Genomic DNA, 27065 nt, shown 5'->3' with positions numbered 1-27065 from the left:
TATATGCTTATATGACAGGTTGGCATCATTTAAGTGCATGGAGACATCCGCCATTTGGCGATCATTGTTGGACAGTTAGAGGAGCAATTCCTTATGAATGTTTGGACTTGGGTTAGATTCGATGTTGAAATTTGTTATTATGTTTAAAGATTTTTGATTTATTGTGGGGGGGGGGGGGTTCTTTTGTTTTTAATAGTCGGTAGAACAACTGAATTAGCTTGAGTCCCATTCAGGGACCGTTCAGCAGTTGTAGCCACATGTGTTGCTATACACCTGTCAGTCAAAGTGGCATTGCCCCTTCCAAAGTTTAAGCCTTAATACAATTAAAACCGGTAAATTATTTTAAAAATTCACCATCCAGTTATTGTGAAGGAGGAATGTAGCCATAGAACCCCAAACAATTTTTGTAGCAGGCTGTAAACATGCTTAATTCTGCTGTGAACATGTGGACATCTTATAATGTGAGACTGATTCACTTTTGGAGGCAGCCTCAAGTGGACATTAGAGGAACTGCAGGTTTTCGTACTTTACTTTTAAGCCTTGGAGTTTGATTCTACTCTGAAACGAGCCCACTTTCTTTTTCTCACAGACTTTCTTTGTATACGTCAGTATCTGAAACTTGGGCCATGCTTAATATATATATTATATACTGTAGTATTATGTTCATGACAAGAAGAACAATAATACGTCTTCTTTATTGATCAAGGAAACTGAATGCAAGAAAACTCTAAAGTAAGCCTTTTACATTGTGGTTTAATGGGTTGTTGCTGATCGTTTCTGCTGAGAGACTGGATCCAATATTAATTTGTTTAGCAGCGTCATATCAAGTGTTTCACACTAAACACAGCAGAAGAAAATTCTTAGTATTAATAAAGTGGCTGGCGTAAAGGAAAAAAAAGAATAAAATATGGATTCATTCATGAATAAAAACCACAAATTAAACTTAAATATATACATTAGAAAGATCTGCTAAACATCAACCTGTGTGTTTCTTTCTGTTCTGTTTCTGCACCACACATCTATGACCTCCGCCCGCTGCTGTATCCTGATTGGCTGATTCCATCCTAAATTCCTCCTCAGTTTATCACCATTATTGATGTTTTTGTGATAATTATCGAGATCTTTTATCACACACACACACACACACACACACACACACACACACACACACACACACACACACACACAGTAGCTCGTTGAACAGATGTGGCGCAGCAGCAGATGTGTAATGTTCGTCCCTCCATCAGTGAGGTATCAAGCAGCTGACAGGACAAGTGGCTGTCTGAGTGACAGATTGACGCTGCATCTGCCTTCATCTCTGCTCATTTCCATCCCTTTATTTTCCTTTATTTCCTCACATCCACCCTCAATGCTTCCTTTTTCGTTTTCAGTCTCCCCTCCTGCTTCTTGTCCTCATTTCCATCTTCTCCTCTAATCTTGTTCCTCGTTGTTTTGTCTCATCTGTTTCATTCCTCCTTCACTCTGTTTTCCTTATGCTTTACTCCTCCTCCTCCTTTTTTCCCCCTCTGCAAGCGTTTTATTATCACTTCCTCTGACCGCCACTCGTTATCAGACGCTTCCCGACTCCCTCATCTCGCCCCCACATTAGTCAGCCAGAGAGGCTTAAGTGAAATATTATAAATAATCCAGTGTATTGAAATCTTTTATCAGCTGTGTCACTTTCATTATTCAATAAGCGATTAGTAACAGTCTTCCCAATTTAGCCATTAAGCACTGAGCGTGCTCAGCCGGCCGCTGGCTCACCGCCTGTCACGCCGGGCGGGCGGGTGAAGTATCTTCATGTCAGAGCGAGGCCTGGCGTAATTCATGAAGGGGAACCGCCCTCTGCGGCCGAGCTCCCCCAGGTAGGACCACACCAACACACACACTCGGAGATTCTCACCCTTAGTTTGCTGCACCAGTGGAAGTTCCTGGTGGTGATGGTGATACTTCTACCCACCAGTATCTTTTGTTTCAGATGGGGCTTTTTGTGACCTCTGGCCAGACTAATGTGCGTGACTTTTTAATGACTCACTGACCTGCAGCTCCACCGTATTCACCTGGATTTGGACTTCATGGCTCATGAGGATGTTTTACTACCGTTCTGATGCATTTCAGTTTTCTGTTTTGACCAGGTCTTGGTTTTATTGGTGTATTGACTGGGACTTGTCAGATTCATGAAGATGTTTTTTAAAGGTATTCTTGCGTGTCATCTTTGGTGTAGTTCTGGTTCATCCATTGATTCTGACTTCTGTCACGCTTACATTTGGACTAAACCCATGGGATAGGATGGGATAACCCCATGAATGGGTTTTGATTTTCACTTATCTTGATTTTTAAGGGCATTTTTTTAGTGTGTAGCATTTGATCTAGTTTAGTTTAATTAATGCATTCATAGTTTATTGGGTTAGGATTTATGATAGTTGTTTCAGTTTTCTGTTTTAACTTGGTCTTGGTTTTGTTGGTTTTATAGGTGTACTGACAAGGACTTACCAAGTTCACGTCGGTGTTTCTACTCTGATATTTTGGATTTTTGGATCAAACTACGACTTCTTTTGTGCCGTTCTTGCTCATTAGCAGTACTTTGTTTTGTTTTGTTCTTCACAATGCTTTTTTGATTCAGACTTGGTTTTGGCTTATTGTCTTTGGTAGAGTTCTTGTTCATCTATTGATTTTTTTATTTTATTTTTTTGGATATGTGGGGTTTTTTTGGTTTAGTTCTAGTTTGATTAGTTCAATTTAATGTGTTTCACCGGGGTTAATTGCGAATTACTTCTTTTAGCCTTCAGCTTTAAACATTCTTAGTTTTGTTAGTTCTATCCTTGGTATGTCAAGTTTATAGGCATTTTTTGACTTATTTTGGTTTTAACTTTTATTCTGAAAATTTTAGCTCAAATGTAGCTCTTCATTTTTACTTGTGGTGGTCTTTGAGTTAGTTCTCTACATTATACATGCTTCCCTTAGGCATAGCACACATTTTCACTGCTATGCAGATGACACCCAACTTCTAGCCATGAAGTCAGATAACACACAGCAATTTGTTAAAATGCAAGAATGTCTTACATACATAAAGCTCCTCACACACAAGGTCTTGAATAATCAGGGCTCATCTTATCTTAATGACTTCATAGTACTGTGTGACCCCAATAAAGTGCTTTACTCTCACATTGCAGGCCTACTTGTTGTTCCTAGAGTATTTAAAAGTGTGGGGGGAATGGGAAAAGAATGGGAGGCAGAGCCTTCAGTTTTCAGGCCCCTCTTCTTTGGAACCAGCTTCCAGTTTGGATTCAGGAGACGCACACTATCTCTACTTTTAAATTAGGCTTAAAACTTTCCTTTTTGCTAAAGCATATAGTTAGGGTTTGATCAGGTGACCCTGAATCCTCCCTTAATTATGCTGTAATAGGTCTAGGCTTCTGGGGGATTCCTATGATGTGTGAAGTATTTCTTCTTCAGTCACCTTTTTCACTCAATATGTGTTTATACACCTCTCAGCATTTAATTATTAGTTATTATTAATCTCTGGCTCTCTTCCACACCATGTCTTTGGCCAATCTTCTTTTCCTCACCCCCAACTGGTCATGGCAGTTGGCCATCCTCATAATGAGAGCATGAGTGGATCTGCAGCCTCGACACCGGGCTGCCATTTGAGCTTTGAAAGTTGACCTCAGTCTCTTTCGTTCAGCTTCAAAAGTTTGAAGCTGAATCTGTGGCCACATTCCTGAAGTTTAAGTTGAGAAACGGTGGCTTTGATTCCTCACACGGAAAGCTGCTCACAGCTGATGTTTAAGTTGTGTGCGCGCCTCTCAGATCACATTCGTGTGTGACGGTGTCTCAGCTGAAGAGCTTCACCTCATTGTTGTCAGGTGGTCGGTGCACCTGCAGCACGCCGCTCTCTGACTGCTTCATCAAGGCCTTGAATTCCTTTAAAGTCGCAGCTTAATCAGGAAGGTGGGCTCCGCCCTCCGTCACAGGTCAAATAGGGTCAGAGAGGGTCAAACAGAAGGGAAACAAAGAGGGCCTCTGTGGAGGAAAGACCAGGTGGTCCTGCAGTTACCTGTCAGTCACTTTGTTTTGGTCTCTCTCCCTCTGACACAAGTTTATATAGTTTACACAAACATGTTCTTGTGTTGTAAAGCACTTTGTGATTTTTTTTTTTTTATCTGTGAAAAGCGCTATATAAATAAATTTTATTTATTTATTTATTTATGTTTAAGCTTTTTCAGACAGGTTGGTGAGAAACATTTACAAGATTTTTTAAATGAGACGCACAAAATACAAAGACTATCGTCAGTGCTGGATAGACCTGCTGATGTTTTAACCTTTTCTCCAGTATACAACATGAAGAGTAACAAACTGTTCAAATAAACTTCAAAGCGTTCAAAGATCAAATTAAACATCGACATAGCCTGTACACTCACTACAGCTATAGCCTGTACATACTTATACTATATTCATAACATACCTTCATACCGTGTACATTATAACATCAGAAAGTGAGAAAATGAAGAAAAAGAAAGCAACAAGTTTTCACAAACTTCCAATAATGTACGATTTTTGAGATCAGCGAGCTCCAGAGAAACTCTTGCTGCTGGTTCCTCCTTAGATCCCTGATCCCTGAGGAGATGATCCAGCAGGCTACACAACATGGTTTAAACCATGAGTCGACTTAGAGGCAAATAATATCTGAGTTAGACTGAGAGGAAAAACACTTCACGTCCCCCTGCTTTGAAAAAAAGCTCATACTGGAGTAACAGGCTGGATATTCATGTAGGTGGAGTGTAGTGACAGTTTTAACTGAGTCCCATCACTTTGTGGTGTCTTATATCATGAAGCTGCTTCTGCCTCTTGACTCATTTTTTAGCTTTTGTTTTTTATCTCAGATCCATGACTCTGGTCTCTGCTTCAGCCTCTCTGCTCGCGCTCTCGGGGCTCCAACCTGTGACCTTTTTAACACCACCCTGATTCATTCCCTCCGTCACTCGCCTCGCCTCCTGTGGCAGATCGAGGAAAACAAAGCGGACTAACATTAAAGTGTCAGCCGCGGCTGTATTTCATCCTCTGCAAATGTTGCTTTGGTGGCAAATGCTCGCAGTAGCCCCAGGGGGGAGTGAATATTACAGAGTTTGCAGAGGTCAAAGGTCACAGAGCTCAAACCTGTGGAAGAATCAGAGCTACAAAGGAGCTACAGAATCATGTTAAAGTTCAGCGTTTTTATCGTCCCATCATTTGTTGGCACTTAGGTTTGATTTAATGCTTAAAAAAAATCACATTATCACAGTTTCGACCATATTTTTTGAAGAATGTTGCCTTTATATTCTGCTAAAGGTGATTAATTAAAATAATTAATCATATCTATGAAATAAGAGATTATACTGAAAACTGTCTAATGCAATTTCAAAGTTTAAGTTGACTTTTGTTTTATTCTATCCAACCAGCAGCTCACAATTCTAAAAAGGAAATAAAAGTTCAAACCTTACACATCACACACTGATATTTCGCTCTAAATTGCCCGCAAATAAGTTTTCTTACTTTCTTGGTTATCTTTTAATGTGAAAATCTCGAGGAAGTGTTGAGTTGTAGCTCAACAGCAGTTTTTTTTGAGGCTCTTGTTGTTTGACTTTCAGTGGGTTTAAAGTGTCATGAATATTTTTAGTTTGGTTATTTTTTTATCGGATAAATGTGAGCAGAAACTTTTTGATTGACATCTTTAGATTTTTTCCAAGTTCTATTTTTTTATTTGTAGTGGATTAAAGATGTACTTTGTTGATCTTTCACGGACTTCCATCCCTTCATTGTGCTTATTGGCTCCTCCCACTTCAGCACCGAGCCACACCCCCTCCATAGCATCCTCTGCACTGCTGGTTTTGACACCTGTCTCTCTCTTTCTCTCCCTCTTCCCCTTTACTGTCTATGTCTTATATTTGTTGTCTCATTCCTAAAATCTGGCCTCACCTCTCCTTTGGTCCTGCATGTTTCATTCCTCATTCATTCCTCTTCTCTTGTCCCTTGTCTCCTTTGTTCCTGTTCGGATCGCCTGTTATCTCTTCTTCATTCCTCTATCATACCCGCTTGACCTGCTTTTGTTATTCCTTCATTCCTTCTTCAATCTTCCTTTGGGTCCCCATTCGATCTTCCTTCATACCCACATTATTCCTGTTTCCTTCCTCGCTGCCGTCTTTTCTCTCTCTCTTCCTGCCGTCGGGGGATGCAGCCAAACGTAAAGCTTGGAAACTAAATCGCGTCTCTAGCCTTCGCAGCATTTACACCAACAGTCTGCAGAACTCAGAAGGTAAAAAAAAAAACTGCTGTGGTGGGACGGACAGACCCCCAACTGACCTCCACCCTGACCCTCCCACCACTGCAGGGTTGGAGTCCCCTGTGCTGGAGATTTGTGCTTTTGATTCCAGGAATGAATGAGTTGGTGATTTGCAGAAAAAGATGATGAAACTGGGTTTGAGTCACTTACATGTTTAAGCAAGAAGCACTGAGACACTTTTATAACATGAAGGCTAATTCTTTAATGAATCATCAACTTCGATCAAAGAGGGAAAATTAGTTATTAGTGATATTTATAGTATTAGTAGTATAATATATAGTAATATTAAATTATACACCTTTTTTTCTTTTTTTACCAAAATTGAGGTCAGTACAGAGTTTAACACTCATCATGGACCATAACTTGAAAGTGAGCTGCTAGCTGAGCTGTAAACTGAACATGGATTGGTTACTTCTGAAAAAAAAAGAAAAACTGAAAAAAACCCTAATATAGTTTTAAAAGAAACTAAATATGTTGCTGTAAATTTTATGGATTTATGACTCACATAGTCAGTTTTAAGGTATTTTTGCAGTCAGTATGGGATGTTTGCCCGACTTGGACTCATAGTTAACCTTCCCGTCCACTTTATATTCATGTACAACATGTTGGAATTGCCATTTTAAATCTTTTTCACCACCTCTTGCTGTCTTAATCAATGTGAGAGTAATGCAGTATTGTCCATGGGGAAAAAAAATATTTCTCTAACTTTATAAACCACACAGGGATATTTTCAACCTGCAGTTTGGATGTGTTTCACCTCTAAAGAGTTCTTAGAGTCTTTTTGCTGCAAATCATCCAGTCAGTTCTTTCTCGGTGTGTCCATCTGTGTTTGGTCCAGTGGAGAAAGCATCTTTCTTTCCCTTCCCCTGTATTTCTTTGCCCCACCTGCCTCACCTGTGAGGACACAGCCAACCAAACACCCTCACCCTGGAAGCATGGGCTGTACAGGTGATGATACACCACAATGTGATGTGCGTTTTGTGCGATAGTGTTCCAGAGCATCTTCTGGTGTGATTTCCTCCTTCATGAAGTATGTGCTGTGGTTCGGTTCCTCTCCGTCTTCTGCTCAAGAGCAAAAAAAATAAAAACACAGAGCCACATATTTCTTTCTCTGAGCGACTTCTGAACAATCGGCTGCAATATTTTCCAGGTTATTAATGTTGTAAAAGGCTGCGAATAATATGGGGAGTAATGACCTGTGTCGCAAAGCAATACTGTGTGCGGTGACATTTAAGGCTTTTAATTTGTGTTTCCCGAGGCCCCCTTTTGTCTCCCTCACGCCTCCCCTCTCATTGCACCTCCCGTCCTCCACTCTCAAACACACATACACCTCCCGCTGAGCCTCAACACCTCACACCCCGGATGGATGATAGGCTTGTATGCATGTCCTGCCCCCCCCCCCCACCCCCCCCCCCTCTGCCAATCCCCACCTCCTCCCCCTCTTCCTGCCGCCATTCCTCCCTGCGTCTTGTAAATGCTGTATATTTGGTTTGTTCTTTTCTGCCGTTAAAGGTTGCCAGTGTCAGAGTTCACAAATTGCCTCGGCACCACCTCTCTCTGCGCGAATGTCACCCACAGTAGCCGAGAGCGGTGGCAGTAATTACCCGCACAGTGCGGCGTGGTCGGCGTCCGAGTTTGTGTGTGTTTGTGCTCTCGTGCATACATTTAGACACACGCAGCAGCGAATGGAGAAAGAAAAACACAGGCCGAACAAGGCAAGAAAAGAAATCAGGGGGAGTTTTTTTAAGATTTCCTCAGAGGATTTAAAATCTCTTTTTATAGTTTAAAGTCACATTTTGTTTCATTTCCAATCTGAATGAGCAAATTAAACTGTCAAGACAAAGACATGATTTTCTAGAAAGTTCTTCAAAAAATAAGCTTGATTGTTTTCGCCTTCAAAGTTTGGGGTTTAAAGTAACTTTGACAGCTAAATGGTCCTTAAATTAGTTAGAAAAATGAGAAATTACCCAATCCAATGTGCTTGGAAGATCCAGGATGATCTTGGAGGTTTATTTTAATCACGTACAGCAGTGTTACCCATGAACGTGCGATGAAAGAGCTTTAGTTATTTTTAGTGAAATGAACTACTACTGTAAAAAGTCTGAAATAAAGTTGAGGAAAGTAAATTCTTAAAAATTGTTTCCACATGCAGCAGTTACTCATCAACACGATCATCACGTATGTGAATCTGGCATTTTCTTACTTTTAGCTCCGTATTTGGTCTCCTCCACTTCCTGAGGAAAATATCTGGCCTTTTATCTGCAACATGCTGCATGTTCTGCGACAGCTTTGGACATATTTTGTTCCTGATTTGTTTTTAGACACTTAGCATTATTTTTGTGAAAATTTATCAACTTTACTTGTCTCTTTTTACAGTTTCTAGTCATACAGTGGTCTCTCGTTTATCGCGGGAGTTACGTTCTAAAAAATAACCCACAATAAGTGAAATCTGCAAAGTAGCCAACTTTATTTTTTATAATTATTATAGATGTATAAGGCTGTAAAACCCCTCACTACACACTTTATGCACTTTTCTCAGTCAGGCATGAACATTTTCACACTTTTCTCTGTTGTCTAAACACTCTCAAAGTTTAAAACTTGTAGAAAAATAAGTCCAGTATTATAGAATGAAACCAAAGGCACCTGCAGGTGATGGCGTTTCATCGAAATTCTTGTGTTTGTTGGGGAGAAAACGCACAGTACAGCACTTCAGAGTCACACTGCTAGCGATCGAGATTGATGTAAATTTGACAAGCTGAATGCATTCTGTACTGTACAGGAGGCACGGCACAAGATTGATTGACGTTGGTCTACAGCCAATCAGGACGCAGAACACAATGTGCTGTTTAAAAAAAAAAAAAAGCATGCAAAATTGCACCAAAAAAATTCAACAGAACAGAGAGGCCGTGAAAGGTGAGCCGCATTGTAGCGAGGGACCACTGTATTGCTTGCATCTTTTTGTGTTAATTTTTTGGACATTTTGTTATTTTTATGACACTTAAGTAATATTACATCTTTATTAACATTTACTAACACTAACAGCGATTTCTTTGTATTTTACAGCAATTTTAGTTGTAGTTCAGAGATTTTTATCATCTTTTTCCAATTTATGTTGTCATTTCATTCCTATTGCTTTTTTTCATAATTTTCTAAAATATTTCTCAGGGAGTTCATTCCAAACTAATATAAAATAATGTTATTATTTTATTGATATTTTCTTATATTTTTTAAAACTTGTTATATTTTCTCCTTTTTTAGAAGACAATGTGAACATTGAACACTTTTATTATCCTCTGCCCCTCGGCCCGTTTGCAAATTGAAGCTGCACATTCTCAGCATTAATTAAGCTTCATTAATGTTAAAGGTAATTAATTTTAGTCCTTGCACTTACATTTTACTTCTAGCTCCTCACCCTGGATATAAAGCAGCTAAAAGCTCCACGTTTCATATTTGACCTATTGAATATAGTTTCCATTTCTAGTTTCTATCATAATATAATCCAGTGAATATCTTTTGGTCTCCACCTCCTCCTGAGCTCTGACATCCTGTTTCTTTTAGCTGTTGGCTGCTCAGAGAACTGAAACTATGAGCTAAAAGAGACTAAAAAGCTCCACAGAGTAATTTTTCTACCATGCTTTAAGATTAGTGTTGCTGCTGAGGTCCAGGCAGGGGTTTCATAGTAAAAGTGAGTGGTGGGAGTGGTTCTTTTCCCCCCTGATTTTATTCATTAGCGGGCTTAGTGCGCTGGGTCAGCATGCAGCATTTAAATCCAGAAACACCGTTTAATTTACGCTGCAGAGAGGCAGAGCCTTTCTGGATTGTTGGTTTCCATAATTGTCAAGCAGCCTCCACCCCTCCCCTTCCCCCTGAAAACAGAGAATCATGGGAATTTAATTATGATGGGATTCTGGCTCTTGACCCTGCAGGGCTGAGGCGGTGCTTGATGGGTGAGCCGTCATTTAGAACGAAGAGGCACCCGGTGTTCACCCAGGAGCTCCGAACACACTCCCTCCCTGCATTATGTACAGTTTGCCCTTCATCAGACACACGTTCATAAGCAGAGCTTCGACTTCCTCTGGTCTGAAGATAGTTTGATGATGGTAGCACCCGCTCTGAAGTCACGCAGTGTCCCCGTAAATCATGAAGGACAGCAACAGGTGCTCCTAAAATAAAACTCATGTTTTTATGCAATCAAGTTAATAATCAAAGGTCAATAAGCTCCAGGCTATGAATCAGGATCGAGCACTGTGTGAAACTCTGGATGTTTTTCTATGTTTTTGGAGGTTTAATTTAGTTTAAGTGAAATTATTATAAGTGCTTTATCTTCAATATTTCTCGTGATAATCTGGGGCCCTTTTTCTATTTTTTTCCTGCTTTTTGGGACAATTCTTCTTCTTAGACACCAAAATAAATGTTTTCCATAAAATGTATTTATATTAATGTATCTTTTAAAGAAAAGTAAAAAAGGGTTTTTTTGACACCATTTTGTTTTTAAATTCTTTAAATTTTTTTATTTTTCCAATTTTTTGTATTTTAAAAAAACTTTTTTTAAATATATTTTTTAGAAATATCAGTTTGACCAGTGTTTTCTTCCTCTTTGTATATCATTTTACAGATTTTGTTTATTAATGGTTATTAATATAAAGTAACTGGAATTTTTTGTCTAGCTTTCTTCAGATTTTATTTATATTTTTCAAACAAGTTTTCAGACATTTGTGGGGTGAATTTTTCTTTCCTTTAGCTGCTTTTTGAACATTTTATTATTCTCAACTCATTTTCAGTTTGGACCTGCAGGTTTTAATTAGGCTTCATTAATGTTAATGTTGATTAATTCGGTCGCTTCCTCTAAAAACTTATTTCTGGATCCTTTCCCAAAAACATCACCTGGAAAAAAGCAGCTTGAAGCTCCACTTTGGTAAAAATGTCCAGCTTTTTTCCACTGTGAGAAAACCTTTTATTAAATATTTTCCTTTACAGTTTGTCCCTCTCGTTTCACTGCTTTCATGAGAAAACTTCAGTCTCATCATTGTTTCTCTGAATCTCTGCGCTCAGCGGCTGGTTTACTGCACAGATCGGTTTAACCTTGATCCGTTAGCCGGCCCTTGTAAACAGTAGTTTTAATTAACGTGAGCTCATCCGACTCGGGCCGTCAGCTGCCTGCAGCAGCTCACAGATGAAAACGATCCTCGGTTATCTCTAGTAGAGAAACTTTGGAGAGCAAAGGTGTTTTCAATCTCTTCATCTGGAAGTGCGGGGCTTCCTCAGCCCGCCGTTCGCCTCGGGGCGCTTCCTTCCATCCTTACCTTCCGTCCTTCCTCTCCTCGGACAAGGCCATTGATTATCCAGAGCAGAGCCGGAGGGGAGCTTCGGCTCTGCTGCTCTGAGACGATCCCAATTAGCCAAATGACTGGAGTTGAGGAGGAGCAAATGGTTGTTCCCTGGCGGGCCGGCCGTGACCGCTCTCCGACTGATTAAACCCCTCATCATCATCATCTTCTTCTTCTGCTGCCGCCGCTCGTCATGAACGGCTGCTTCCAGAAACCCTCGCCCGTGTTGTGAGTGATTACCGAGCTCACTGCTGAGATTTTGTCTGAGCCCGACGCCGCGCAGGTTTGGATGGAGGAAAGCATTTCCGGGTCACACCAGCAGAGACGGTGGAATCCTGGGAATTATCAGGCACGCTGGAGGCCATCCTTTGATTAAGTGATTACCCGGTGTCGCCTCCTCTTCCCTGCTGATCGGGGTTAATTGTAAACAGAAGCTGCTTGTAGTCTGATCTGCTGTGGTGATGATACTCAGCCCCCCTCCCATCCCGTCTGTGCGCCCTAACGGTTTCCAAATGTGGCTGACATGTCAACGAACAAATGTGAACATGTGGCGAGGCATGGAAGCAGTCGTACAGAAACACAGAGGATTTTCAGCTCCACGAGGTTTACTCAGAAATCCAATCAAGTTTTACAGGGAGTGCAGAATTATTAGGCAAGTTGTATTTTTGAGGAATAATTTTATTATTGAACAACAACCATGTTCTCAATGAACCCAAAAAACTCATTAATATCAAAGCTGAATGTTTTTGGAAGTAGTTTTTAGTTTGTTTTTAGTTTTAGCTATTTTAGGGGGATATCTGTGTGTGCAGGTGACTATTACTGTGCATAATTATTAGGCAACTTAACAAAAAACAAATATATACCCATTTCAATTATTTATTTTTACCAGTGAAACCAATATAACATCTCCACATTCACAAATATACATTTCTGACATTCAAAAACAAAACAAAAACAAATCAGCGACCAATATAGCCACCTTTCTTTGCAAGGACACTCAAAAGCCTGCCATCCATGGATTCTGTCAGTGTTTTGATCTGTTCACCATCAACATTGCGTGCAGCAGCAACCACAGCCTCCCAGACACTGTTCAGAGAGGTGTACTGTTTTCCCTCCTTGTAAATCTCACATTTGATGATGGACCACAGGTTCTCAATGGGGTTCAGATCAGGTGAACAAGGAGGCCATGTCATTAGTTTTTCTTCTTTTATACCCTTTCTTGCCAGCCACGCTGTGGAGTACTTGGACGCGTGTGATGGAGCATTGTCCTGCATGAAAATCATGTTTTTCTTGAAGGATGCAGACTTCTTCCTGTACCACTGCTTGAAGAAGGTGTCTTCCAGAAACTGGCAGTAGGACTGGGAGTTGAGCTTGACTCCATCCTCAACCCGAAAAGGCCCCACAAGCTCATCTTTGATGATACCAGCCCAAACCAGTACTCCACCTCCACCTTGCTGGCGTCTGAGTCGGACTGGAGCTCTCTGCCCTTTACCAATCCAGCCACGGGCCCATCCATCTGGCCCATCAAGACTCACTCTCATTTCATCAGTCCATAAAACCTTAGAAAAACCAGTCTTGAGATATTTCTTGGCCCAGTCTTGACGTTTCAGCTTGTGTGTCTTGTTCAGTGGTGGTCGTCTTTCAGCCTTTCTTACCTTGGCCATGTCTCTGAGTATTGCACACCTTGTGCTTTTGGGCACTCCAGTGATGTTGCAGCTCTGAAATATGGCCAAACTGGTGGCAAGTGGCATCTTGGCAGCTGCACGCTTGACTTTTCTCAGTTCATGGGCAGTTATTTTGCGCCTTGGTTTTTCCACACGCTTCTTGCGACCCTGTTGACTATTTTGAATGAAACGCTTGATTGTTCGATGATCACGCTTCAGAAGCTTTGCAATTTTGAGACTGCTGCATCCCTCTGCAAGATATCTCACTATTTTTGACTTTTCTGAGCCTGTCAAGTCCTTCTTTTGACCCATTTTGCCAAAGGAAAGGAAGTTGCCTAATAATTATGCACACCTGATATAGGGTGTTGATGTCATTAGACCACACCCCTTCTCATTACAGAGATGCACATCACCTAATATGCTTAATTGGTAGTAGGCTTTCGAGCCTATACAGCTTGGAGTAAGACAACATGCATGAAGAGGATGATGTGGACAAAATACTCATTTGCCTAATAATTCTGCACTCCCTGTAACGCCGAGCTCCCATTACTGACTTTTCTAACGGTTTCTACTCACCTCATCATAACATTTAGGATTTTGTGTTTGCTCATGTTTGCTAAAAACTGCAGCTGGAAACATAAAGATGGAGATCTGAGGAAGACTCCAGCATGCAGCTGGAAGCTCACCTCATGAGTCATCTGAAGTTTGAAAAAAGCTTTGAAGAGCTAAAAAGTGGATCTTTTAGTCTTTGAACTCAAGAATTAATTCATGTTTATTTAACAGGAAGTGAAAATTGGTGAAGGTTTTCAAATCTAGTCTGAATATCCTGTTTATTCTAACAGTCGATACGTATTGATGTGGCTCAGTCTGTTAGCTCAGTTACTGTTTTAAAGATCAGCTGGAGAGGTCTGTTGGTTACTGCTCATTTCTGGTATTTTATGTAGTTTAGCTGTAATTTCTTTTCTAATTTTGTGACATTTTTTGAGGTTTTTATACATTTTATTGCAGTAAATCCCATTAGAACTGTCTCAGTGTGGAGACTTTATTTGAATTTACTAAAATGTGATTTTGAGTGAACGGTCCCATTGATGTGTGACTCTGCAGACATGTTGTCAAACCTCGCTGGTGCTGCTTTAAAAAGTGTCCTCGACCCTGAATCCACACAACAGGCTCGCACATACTTGATGTAATTGGCTCCTGATTGTCCCATTAACCTCTGAGGGGGTTCTGTGTAACAGATCCATAATGCCCTCACCCCCCCCCCCTCCAGCTGGCCCTGATTGTAATGACTGGCCTCTCCTGCTGACATGTCTGCAGAGAAGAGGGCAGGATGGTCCAGGGACCCTTAATTTGGGTGATATCCTGGCTACAGGGGGCGGGGTCATGTAGGTCAGTAGAACAGGTGTCCTGTCAAACAATGTGAGAGAGAGTTGGTCGTTACAGCCCTCAGCTGAGCATCCACACGTTGTTCTTATTTTTAAATTCTGCTTGGCGACTGTTTGATGACGAAGCTTTTGAATCAAAATGGTCAGAGTAAGGTCAGGATGTGTTTTCATCTCTCCCTCTCTCTCTCTGACAGAACAAGAGGAGAACTTTGAGTTCACCATCGTGTCGCTGACGGGGCAGACGTGGCACTTTGAAGCCACTTCCTACGAGGAGCGCGATGCCTGGGTTCAGGTCATCGAGAGCCAGATCCTGGCGAGTCTGCAGTCCTGCGAGAGCAGCAAGAACAAGGTGAGCCGAGTTCTCCTGGAGCCTTTCAGTCTCTTCATCGCACCATTTTCACATTTGTCCACATCAGGACCAACAAACATGCGAAATCGCCCTTTAATGCACACAAACACACACACGCGTGTTCACTCACATAATTAGAAAATAGCAATTACTGTAGCTCACATTGAGCCTCAGCATTGCCATTTTCCACCTGCAGCAGGCGGCTGCGTCTCATTCGAGGCCTGATGTGTTTACGCCTCAGGCTCTCAGCCTTTTTATTGCCCTCCCACCCAAAAAGAAAGAAGAAGAAAAAAGACGCCGGCCCCCCCTCCCTTCACCAATTCCATTTGTGTATCGTGTTGTTCCTTCACTCTCCGACATTGATGCTCATAACCCAAAACAGCAGCGACTCACATATGCTCAGTGTTTTAAACATTTTTAGCCTAATTGAGAGACAGCGCTGTCAAGAACACAAGAGGTTGATCAGTGTTTAAATCCTATTTTTTTCTCCCTCAAACTGTAAAGTAAACATTTAGTCAAGAAAAGACGTGAGCCAGAACTGTTTTTTTTCTTCTTCTTTGTTTCAGTCTCGTCTGACAAGCCAGACAGAGGCGATGGCTCTGCAGTCGATCCGAAGCATTCGAGGGAACGGTCGCTGTGCCGACTGCGACACACCGAGTGAGTACAAACCACCCACAGTGTCAACAAAACCTTCACTAACACAACCATTACCCTTCAGTTTACTTCCTAAAAATAAACCATCAGACAGGTCAAGAAAGATGATTCTTAGGGTTCACGCAAGAATGCCTTCTGAGTATCTTCTTAATGGTCAGAGTTAAACTAGACTGAAAGGATTAATTATGTGTAAATGTGACACCATCCAAGAATGGGTCCAGTTATTTCAAGGAGTTGCATAATTTAAGTCCAATTCCTGAAACTCCGTCCATCCTTTAGGTTGTTGTGCAGGATGTTCAGCCTCTCACTGTCCAACTTAGGCTACGTTCACACTGCAGGTCTTAATGCTCAATTCCGATTTTTTCTGTCTGCTTGTTCACACTACAAATAAAATGTGACAGCAAACCCGCTCTAGTGTGAACGCTCAAAGCGGCACGCGTGCGCAAAAAAAGACGTCACACACAACGCACTCTGTTTAGACCCAAACCAAACAGTATTATTTGAATGATGGCCGTTAATATAAAGACTTGTTTCGGACTTTACGTTTCCCAATTTTGCTTTAAGTTATAAAGTTATTTTGTTATTTACATATGGCCTAATAATTATCCTTATTGCTGTTTTAGAGAGGAGCGGTGCTTCAAAGGATAGTTGCTGATTTCTGTCAGAATCTGCAACTATCTATGTACTTATACAGTACAAATAAAATGTTCACGTTTCTCCAACGTTGTCTTCCCAACACTTTCACTAACATCTACACGGGATGACCAGGAAGCGTTCGCGATGTCTTCTCGGGCGCTTCTCCGGTGCTGATAATTGGCGTCTGTCTTGTGTCAGTGACGTAAAAGACGGATTTAATGCGACATGACCGTTCAAACAGCAGTCGCTTTCTAAAACATCAGATATGTATCGGATTCAGTACCACAAATGAAAGTGACCCAGATCGGATTTGAAAATATCGGATTTGTGCCGTTCACACTGTCATACCATGATCGGATATGGGTCGCATAGGGTCAAAAAAGTCGGATTTGATGCGCTTTTGCCTGCAGTGTGAATGTAGCCTTAGAGATGCAATCTCTCCCAGCAAGCAGGCCAATATTGTGAGCTTTTCTCAGATCATAATTCTTACAAATGCTCTTTTTGCCCATTTTTGAGACAATAGGAAGGAAGAATACAGTAATGCCTACATTCTTTCTTTATCACGTCACATTTAAACCGAAACCAAAAGAAAGAACTTAAGATATAAAATGACGGAGGTCATTTCCAGTTTTGTCCATTTGTTCCCGAATTAGATTTTTTTCGGATTTCAGTTATTGATTACAGACAAAGAAGGTCTGTAATGATGACCAAGGTCTAAAATTCTTCTAGCCTTGTTAGCCACCTTCTACCTACAAATAAAGAGCAATGATTGTCCGGTGCTGGCTTTTACCAACTGTTTAAATTTCATGTCTTGATCTTCCTCTGCAAACACAGTTTAAATAGATAAACTTCCTCATTGACCTTTAAAATAAAGGTTGTTTATCCAGAATTCTTACTTTTTAGGAACTCTTTTAATAATCTTTGTTTGTTATAACATATTTACATACATATTTATATACATAAACAATTAAACCGAAGTTCTTTTTTTTTTTCCCCAAAAAGGGTATATTGTCTTTAATAGAGTGAACTTGTCTCCTTCAGACCCGGACTGGGCAAGTCTGAATCTTGGGGCCCTGATCTGCATTGAGTGCTCGGGAATCCACAGGAACCTGGGCACTCACCTGTCCAGGGTTCGCTCTCTAGACCTGGATGAGTGGCCGCTGGAGCTCATCAAGGTGATGTCGGCCATTGGCAACGAGTTGGCCAACAGCGTGTGGGAGGCCAACGCTCAGGGACGCCTTAAACCTGGACCGGACGCCAGCAGGTAGGAAATGTAGAAAACATCTAAGGAAAAGAGTTTGGCTCCACTGGGAGGTTTGAATTGGAAGTGTAGTCTGAAGGAATGACGAGATTCTAAAGATGACTGTGGTTGTTTCTGGTGCAGCAGGAAGTGACAGGATTACATCGAAGCTACAAGGAATAATTTCTCATAATCTCTCATCTCTCAGGTCAGGGCAGCAGTCCTGACGTTGCTTATTGGTTGGAAGTACTACTGTTTTTAAATAAATAGTGAATAGACAAGGACCCAGACATGAGCCTTGTGGAACGCCATTTCTAAAACTGTCTCCAAGAGAGAAGACATTCAGCAAAAACTTTACTTCCTATAAAGTGAGTCATTGTTGTGCTAGATCTTAGATCTCATTTTTTGTATATTGAAAGTTGGATATCAGTGCAGTGCTGCCAGCTGCAGGCAGGGAGCAGTGTTTCAGTGTGTGGCTCAGCAGGGTTCACACTGAGTGTGTTGATATTGACAGAAATGTCACACAATAAAAAGCCCACCTCTGTGTGTGCACTGTCTTGTAGACTACAGGGGATAGTAACAAATCGGTGAACTTCAGCGTGACGTTGGTGTTGATCAGCATGTACCTGCATGTTTGTGTGTGTGCGTGTGCGTGCATGCTGTGTAATTATCGGATGCTGCAGCCCTGGGAAGCCAGCAGCCATCATAACAAATTAGAGCTGACTGCCATCCGCATGAAGATCGACTTCCCCCCTCCACTCGCCCCCCTGACGCTCATTAGTCAACAGAAGCACTTTATAATTACTCCCCTCCAACACACACTGATGCACACTCACTTATATATACACAAACATTTTTACCCTACATGCACCGAGACAAAACAAATACATGTAAACAAATGAATATTACAAGCAGTGTTCCTTTAGTGAGTCCAGCTATCCGAAATATCTTCAACATGCCAACTCAAGCAGCACAACAACTGTATGAAAACTGTACACACAGCTATACTTTCTGCTGTGCTTTTTTGAGATTTAGTGCTTGTGTCACTTATTACTCGTCCTCTTAACAAAGGTTTAAATGTGTCAGACTTAATTGTATTAATTTCAGAGAAAATATAAATTCCTGATCGTGGACCCATCATCCTAATCAATTAAACATACGTTGAGCTGAAACTGCAATGCAATCATAGTAACAAAATTTACAAAGTCCTTCATATTTTCAGCTAACAGAGAAACTTGAAGGATTTTATTCTTGATTACATTTATGCTTAACTAGTTTATGGTTTGGGGTTTTTTTCTGCTAAAAACAAAAGCAGACAAAAATATTCATGCAAGATCTTCACAGCCTAGTAATAAGACTTGAATCTCAGGTTAGTGTGCATGAGAAATCAAATTTTCAGTATAAAAACAATGTAAACGTACTCACAATAATTTTTAAATAACTACATTAAAGCCAAATTAATATCAGTAAGAATTAAAGTGATGCGAGTGAATACAGCACTTAAAAATATGTATACAATAAATCAAAATCCAGGTTAAAGTTGGACATAAAAACACAAGGAGATGCCTACAGTCAATATATTTGAGTTCAGCTTTACGACTGTATCTGCTTAGCTGAATACACACAACACAAAAACACACACACTCACTCACACTGAGCGATCCTTGGATATCGACGTGCCATTAGCCCTCCTCCATCAGAGCACTAATGCTTTTATTGTTGCTCATGTTCCTATTTATTTATGAATCTGAAGCATGTTTCCCCCTGAAGAGATTAGAGGAGGAGGTCAATATTATCTCAATTAACCCGCGACGCTCCACTGCAGCTCCATCTCTCTCCTCCCCTCTCTCCCCCATCGCTGTCCTGTCGATAGTATTTATCAGTCCATTCCTTAAGTGGCTCGCTGTTTGTCGTTTCCCCTCCATAAATCCTGGTTTTCTTTCTATCTTTACTCCTCCTTCTCTGATTTTTCCATCGTTTCTCCACCTCTGACTGCTATTTTTTACCCTGTGACTTCTACACCTTCTGTGACTGGCTTTTTTTAGTCCTGCATTTCACCTCTAAGATTACACAAAGGCTATTTTAACCCTCCCGATGTTAAAGCTGGAAACCTGTTTTGTTCTGGGCACTCAAAAATTACTCAAGATTTAATTATTAACCCTCTAGTAAGACATTCACCTAATAATTGTTTATTTTCCTATTGTATTGTACTATTAGTCTAAACAAAATAAGCAAATGAAAAGACACTTTTTCTAAATTATAAGTCAGGGTGTTGTGTGAAATTTTTACACTGATAGTGGCTACTATAAGGTTGTTTAACAGCATCTGTGTTTCCAAATCCACACCTGAATTTTTCTTAAATTTTCTCACAGGTTTTAAACTTATGTGTATAACAGGATGTAGTTGAAGTGCTAAAATGCTGCCTTTGTCCCTCATCATAGTAGTATTTATCCATGGAGGGGTCTCTCACACGTTCCCTGAGACACAGTGGGAGGAAGGCGTGGAGCTTTTATGACAGCTTTATGGAGTGCCAGTGACGGTCTATGAAATGATATGTAGAAGCTGTGTCACCGAGGTTGCATTCACTCAACGCCTACTGCTCCTCTGAAATTACAAACCATCGCTGGGGTTACAGGCATGTAACTGCTGATAAATACAAACCAATACAGTCGCACTAAAAACACAAAACTTGTGTGGAGGGGGTTAAAAAACATCATATGCTATGCTAACCATCAATGATATTTTCTTAGCCTTCAAGAGAGTATCAGCTGCATATAAATATAGTAGAAATTGATAATTACCTTGATTTGTCAAACGGTGGTCTTGCTGGAGCCACTTAACATTGTTTTATTCCTCTGGGCACCCATTTAGGTTAAATTTTTAACTGTTAGATTTAAATAGAAGTCCACAATAACATGGGGGAGAAGCTATTGAGAACTGGTACATATTTGCCTTCTCAGATCACACGATTCTGGCACAACTTCACTTCATGGAGAAGAGCAAGCATTTAAAAATCCTGAAATTCTAACATTTGTGCTATGAAGAACAACTTCATTGCTTGACCAACATGTCCTGGCCTGTAGCCTTCGAAGGAAGAGTCGATCAGATTAATGAAATGTTGTAGTTAAACTGTGTAACTTCAGAAAATAGTGTAAATGTGGCCAGATTTGAGTTACACTCAAAAGTAAATAAACCTAAAATCGACATGAGGATGAGGAGTTGTGGAGCCCCACTCTGCTGTTGACATATTTACCATTTTTGGTATGGAAATGCATCTACTTACATCATTTAGTGGCTTAACGTCCTCTTGCATTGTGCACTAAATTACTGCAAATATGTGAAAACATCATCCAAATCATAAATCTCTCCACATTCAACAAGAACTGTGACTAAAACCTGTGTAAAAGAAGAGGAATTGGTTGAGGAACGAGACAAGGCCGGCAGAGGCTTTGTCCAGGCAGCAGGAGGGATGGGAGGGAGAGTAAGGGAAGAGGAGGTTGGGAGGGGTGGCTGATAGATGGAAAAATGCCCTCCCCTCGTGGTCTCTCAAGTGAGTAATAGAGGCCGAAATTTCATTTTGCAAGTGGCTGATTTAATGATCCAAAGGGTAATTAATGGCCTGATTATCTTAATGTTAAATATGGCCAGCAGCAATTACGCTGACCTCCTGTCTGTCAAGGTCTGGCCCCCCACTCTCGCCTCCCAATTAGGTCCTGTTTGGAGGTTTGGTGGGGGGGTGGAGAGAAGGAGGAAGAGTGAGAATTAGAGGAAAGGAAAGGAATGGACGGAAGAAAGAGGAAGCGTGTAGAATGGCAGAACAAGAGGGAGGTACAACGAAAGGTGAGGGGAAGATAGGTAGAAAACAAAGAGGAGGCAGAAATTTGGAGGGAAAAAAGAAGTGATGCTGGGAGGAGGTTGGAAGGATGAGAAGAGGAGGCGCATTAGTATGACCGTCAGTATTAAACTCCTCCATTTTTCTTCTCTCCTCCCCTCCTCTGTCAACTCCCCCGGTGGACCGGAGGGAGAAATTATGTTCGGAGAGATCGCGCCTCACCTCCGTGGCGTCGCCCCCCCCATCCAATGAGATATGTGACAGGGCCGAGCCCCGCCATCTCCAGCTGTTGTCATCATCTCTTTATCTTCCCCGGTTCGTCCTCCTCCCCGCGCGTCTGCCCACAGCGACGGCTGGTCCAGGTCTCATTAACATCAGCGAGTCGCGGTGAGGATGAGGAGCGAGTACTGTCGCTGCTAATCGTTTTAGGGCTGGAGCTCATCGCGCCGAATGCAAGGTCTTGCCACGCCTGCTCAACGCTGCAATGCTTCACAGTGAGGGGAGATACTTGTTGACGTGCGTTGCTCGCAGTGGCAAAGAAGGGAACAGGGCAGGTTGGGTACAGTGTGGATGAACACCAACTGTGCCAGCTCTGCTGCGCCAGAGGGATCCTGTTAGAAGTATTTATTTTCTTGCTGCTCACAAACCACAAAAAGGCTCCGTTGTCCTCTAAACGTTCCCATTAACCTCTGGCTGCCCCGCGGTCAGCCGTCATCACCTCAGCTGGCGTGGTTGCCCGGTGCCACGGCCCAGCTGAGGCCACCGCTGAAGGGGCTGCTAAGTTTGGGCTCTCTGCCCATCCCGGAGCACCCACAGGGGCCTCGCAGGCTCCGTCGACACTGCTGCCGCAACACCCCGAGTCTCCGGTTCTCGGCGCCGCGGCTCATTGTTTTAATTACGTGTCAAGTGGCGCATCAACACCAGCACCTTAGGCCTGCTCGGGCTCAGCGTGTTAGCAGGCCTGAGCGGACAGCAAGTGACAGCACCGCTAATCCAAGCTCCTGGCCACTGGACTGGGAAGGTGATTGCTGGCAACATGGTTGGCGGCTCCCTCCCTCCCCCTCCACCGTTACTTCTCTCACGCCAACTGCTGACCTTTGGTAGTCTGTCGCAGAGGGTCAGCGTCTTCCCCTGTTTATGTACACACACACACACACACATCTGAGTATGCTCAAAGCCTGTGTTCATTGTTTCACTGAGATCTTCTGCTGAGATGGAGATGATAAACCAAACGCTGTCCAGTGCTTCCGTTCAGTTACCTGCAGCCATACTACCAGCAGTATATGCGCCTCTGAATCATGAATCATGGTGATATCAAGGATTCAAACAGGTTTATTATTACTATCAATTCACTGCTCGTTAACAGATTTTAAAAAAGAGTTTACGTCCTGCTGAAAGCCGTCACATCAGTTTTCAGTGTGAACAACAGGGGGAGGCAGAGGTATGTAGATGCTGGGGAGCCACACCTTAATTAGACAGTAGAAAAATGAGCATGAATGAGGTCGGCAAACGGATGAACTCGCAGGGCCATGCATCGCGGTGCCGCCACGCACTTAACATCGGGGCCCGCATGACAAATGCGTGGCCAGTAATAATTCAGCAGCAGGTCTGTCGGCGCTGGGAGCCAGGAGAGGGGAAAGAAAAAGGGCCCTTTATGGGAACAGATTAGTCTTGTTCCCCCCTAAGAAAAGGCCAGCGCTAACAGATTTAAAATTAGACCGGGGGCTTTTAATCTGGACCGGGGTGCAGGTGCAGCGGGCGGCCCGACAAGGCAGCAGGATTGGGCTCAGGGGACCAGATGGGGCGACCAGGAGGAATGGGGCAGCCACATCACAACATAATTGCCCCCCAGGGTCAGAGCCAGTGGTGGGGAGGAGGGGACAGCCCTGCTTCATATCCCATAAAACCCAAACTGATATCCTCCGTTCACACACACACCTCCCCCTCTCTACTGTGTGATCATAACACAGATTGGACTGGTGTGATTTGAGATGGACACATGCAGATCAGATGGTGATACAGGACGATTTGAAGTTATTAATTACAGCCAGTCACTGATGGAGGTCCTTAGCCTCCCTCGGGTGTCAGAGGTGTTTGCGGCCACCTCATTTTAATTCATGTTGGCGGTTCATGCATAAAAACACAAAAGATTATCACATATTTCTATTATTCATCAGCTCTTTTTAAGGAATAGGGGCAGTTTGAAATTTTTGTTAATTTGTTGTATGTTAGCCTCATTTTGCTACAGAAACTGCTGACTGACTGACTGAGTGCTGTTGAGCTTAGGGGCTCCAAACAGGGCCGAGTACAGCCTGCTCTGTTAGTGGACTTTTGGCCAAAGTATATGAGACTTCAGTTGAAATGTAGCATCGATTTTCTGAACCAAACTCAATCCAAACCCTAAACATTTGCCCATAGTTCAAATTTTCTATCATATTTAATTCGTTTACTGCAGTTTTTTGTTACTGTGTTCAGGTATGAATACCTGGAGAGAGGTAGTTTACTTGTCTGCCCTTCGTAAGTAATAGTATGAACTGATGGGCTGTACGAAGTACTTTGAACCCTAAATCAAAACTACTTTAGTCTAAGAGCTGTGAATTAGCAGAATAGGTCCAGACACCAAAGGCAGTGGAGTAAATGTGTTTAAAGAATGAGGCATCACACCTCCAACCCTGCATTTAGTGAACACCCAGCTTTGCCACCTGAACTACAGCCACCCTATTTAACATGCATGTGGGCAGAAGTGTCAGGCCTGAAATAGATGTCACCGTGTCTCCCATGAGGCCGGACTCACTCTGTATCCGTATGCATGCGTGGGATTATCTGCATACATGTGTGCTCGTGTATCCATTTGTGCAGATCGAGCCGGGCTCTGTTTCATCTGCAGCGGATAACTAGCTGATCCCGCCTACCATCATCTCTCTGTTATTATCTGCAGCCCCTGCAGATCCGAGGCAGCCCCATGGCCTGCATTTTAAACAGCACACACACACCCGCGCGCGCTCACACACACACTCGCAGAGAGGAAGCCTCCTGACAGGCAGGGCCAGTGCAAACGTTGAAAAATAATTGGCCCCTACATTCTAATTCATCTGTAAAAGGGAGGCCTTGATTAAATTAGTCCTAATAGACATTATTTTGTACATGACTGCCCTGCCGCTGTTCGTAACCGCGTCCCCCGACTCGCCTAACAAGCCCTCCAATTTACTATTGACATTAAGCCTGCTGACACGAGCCAATCACCGGACCATTCATCGTTTGTCATCGCGGCGAGGTTATGCTAATGCGGGCTAAAAGCACAAACTAAATGCACATTCTTTATGCCTGAGTCATCAGATTAACCTCGCTGTCCTCTGCCCTCCCTCCCCTGCCTTATTTTAATAATGAAGAAATAAATAACGCTCTCCACATGCGTGACTCGGTCCGTCCTCTCAGCTCGCCGGATTCTCTGGGCTCCTGATCGCCGTAAGCCAGCGGGGGCTGGCTCCTGGAGCAGAAATGAATCTGTGCGCCGTCGGTACGAGTCCCCCTTCCTCTCCGCTCCCCCTCCTCCCTTTGGCTAATTGGCTCAGTCGGCAAATTGCTCATACAATAAAGAAAAGGGAGAAAGGGGGTGGAAAAACTCGAGGACAGAGTTCTCCTCGCGTCGGCCGGTAATGTGTTTGGATTGAATGGGTTCACTGCGAGCTGCGGCCGGCTGGTAAACATTTCAAACACTGAGCCATGACGATACACTTAAGAAAAATTGTCCTCTTTTATTTGTGATTTGTGCTAATTCACACATTGTGTTCACATCTTTTAGAAGGAAGTGATTTGTTTGTGGTTTTCACTCATGCATTTAGTGAACGCGTTTTATGCCTCAGAAATGAAAGCAAAGCACAGAAAAGAGGACTTTGTTCGGGTGAGGAAAAGGGTTGGCTGTTTGTCCAAGAAGTTAAATTCTCAGGGTATTTTTAAAGAGTTTGGATTTCATAAATATCTATTAAAATACAACAGACTTGTTCAATAATAGAATGGTAGGACTTGTTTCCATCAGTATTCCCACCAACAGAACATTGAAAAGACAAATGACCAACCGTATTCCTTAGATATTAAAATCTGAAGAATATAAATTGGACACAGTTACTGTGACATCACCCACTGCAGTGGTCCCCAACCATTTTTGCGCCACGGACCGGTTTAATGTCAGACAATATTTATATGGACCGGCCTTTAAGGTGTCTCGGATAAATACAACAAAATAAAACGATACCACAGTTTTTGTCTTGGTCGTATTTTGTAAATATAAGAATAAACGCGAATTCACTGTGTAATTGTGTATTATAAAAAAGTATATTAGCAGCGTCCTCCTGAAATGCACCAAAAACATTGAGAGTAACATCCTCCTCTCTGCCCCTTAATGCTCGCTGGTACACAGCAAAATCTCCAGTGTTAAATTAACACTGGAGAGTGTCTATATGGGTCCACACCTCTGAGTGTTAAATACAACAGTGTTGAGTGTTAAATTAACACTTTTGACAGTGTTATATGTTTAAAAGTAACCTAGTCAGTTTTGAAGATTAACAATGGCTAACACTGAGCAGTGCTGATTTTCTAACACTGGAAAATAACTCAAAATGTTAGAAATATTCCAGTGTTAGAAAATCAGCACTGCTCAGTGTTAGCCATTGTTAACTCATTCACTGCCAGCCATTGGCAGTGAATGAGTTAAACCCATTGACTCATTCACTGCAATTGACGGCTATAGACGTCAATGGCAGTGAATGAGTTAATCTTCAAAACTGACTAGGTTACTTTTAAACATATAACACTGTCAAAAGTGTTAATTTAACACTCAACAGTGTTGTATTTAACACTCAGAGGTGTGGACCCATATAGACACTCTCCAGTGTTAATTTAACACTGGAGATTTTGCTGTGTAGCTATGGTAACGCCTAAATATTTATTTCAAAATAAAAGACCCAGGGAAACAGAGTTAACGATAAAAACCCTGAACACCATCAATTTCATCCCGAGCCTAAAATCTCGCGGCTGGGTACCAAACCGGTCCGGGGTTGGGGACCGCTGACCTACTGGTTTAAAGAGTCCTGTTTTAAAGCCTTCATCACACCGGATGGACTCACTTTTGGAGCCTGCCTCTAGTGGCCATTAGAGAAACTACATGTTTTGATAGTCACTTATCAATTACGTGTTTTACGAAGCTGTAGCATCAGTTTTGATTATCTGTAAACTTAATATATTTTTTCATTTGCCGATCAGAGTAACAGGACACTTAAAACAAAGGTATTTAAAGCACAAGTTGGTGTTACTTTATGAAAGAAGTTAAAATTAAGCTTTGCCTGACACATACAAACAGACCCATATCAGATGATTTCAGATACATCACCGGCCTCAGAAATGTTGCATCAGCTGAGCTGTTGCACCGTTTAAATGTCTATTAATGTTTAATATATGTATTTTTAGATCAGGCTATTGTTTTTATCTTGTACATAATGGTAATATTTGCAGTAAAACCCCTGTTTTAATCATTAGCTGCCTTTTTCCCCCCTCCGCTGCCTCCTGTGCTACAATAAAATCTCACCTTGATGTGTTTTAAATCGAGCTACTGATTAATCTGGCTCTTGGCTTTGTCCTGTCCAAACCCTGTTACTGCGTTAAC

The 27065-nt window shown here is 42.0% G+C and overlaps 1 protein-coding gene across 6 annotated transcripts in view; it reads left to right on the top strand.

Moving 5' to 3' along the window:
* agap1 (ArfGAP with GTPase domain, ankyrin repeat and PH domain 1) overlaps positions 1-27065 on the top strand; it is a 176522-nt gene that overhangs the window by 135594 nt on the left and 13863 nt on the right. For all 6 annotated transcript variants that reach the window (XM_014333782.2, XM_042221159.1, XM_005923040.3 and 3 more), the window contains 3 exons: positions 14890-15044; positions 15611-15701; positions 17376-17598. In XM_014333782.2, coding sequence (XP_014189268.1) covers positions 14890-15044; positions 15611-15701; positions 17376-17598 — 469 coding nt within the window. The remainder of the gene's footprint in view (positions 1-14889; positions 15045-15610; positions 15702-17375; positions 17599-27065) is intronic.

The sequence above is a fragment of the Haplochromis burtoni genome, unplaced genomic scaffold (genome assembly GCF_018398535.1).
Source record: "Haplochromis burtoni strain Fernald_Lab_line unplaced genomic scaffold, NCSU_Asbu1 Contig_61, whole genome shotgun sequence".
Taxonomy (NCBI): Eukaryota; Metazoa; Chordata; class Actinopteri; order Cichliformes; family Cichlidae; genus Haplochromis; species Haplochromis burtoni.
Note: the sequence above shows the minus strand (reverse complement) of the source record. Positions and strands in the feature narration are given on the sequence as shown.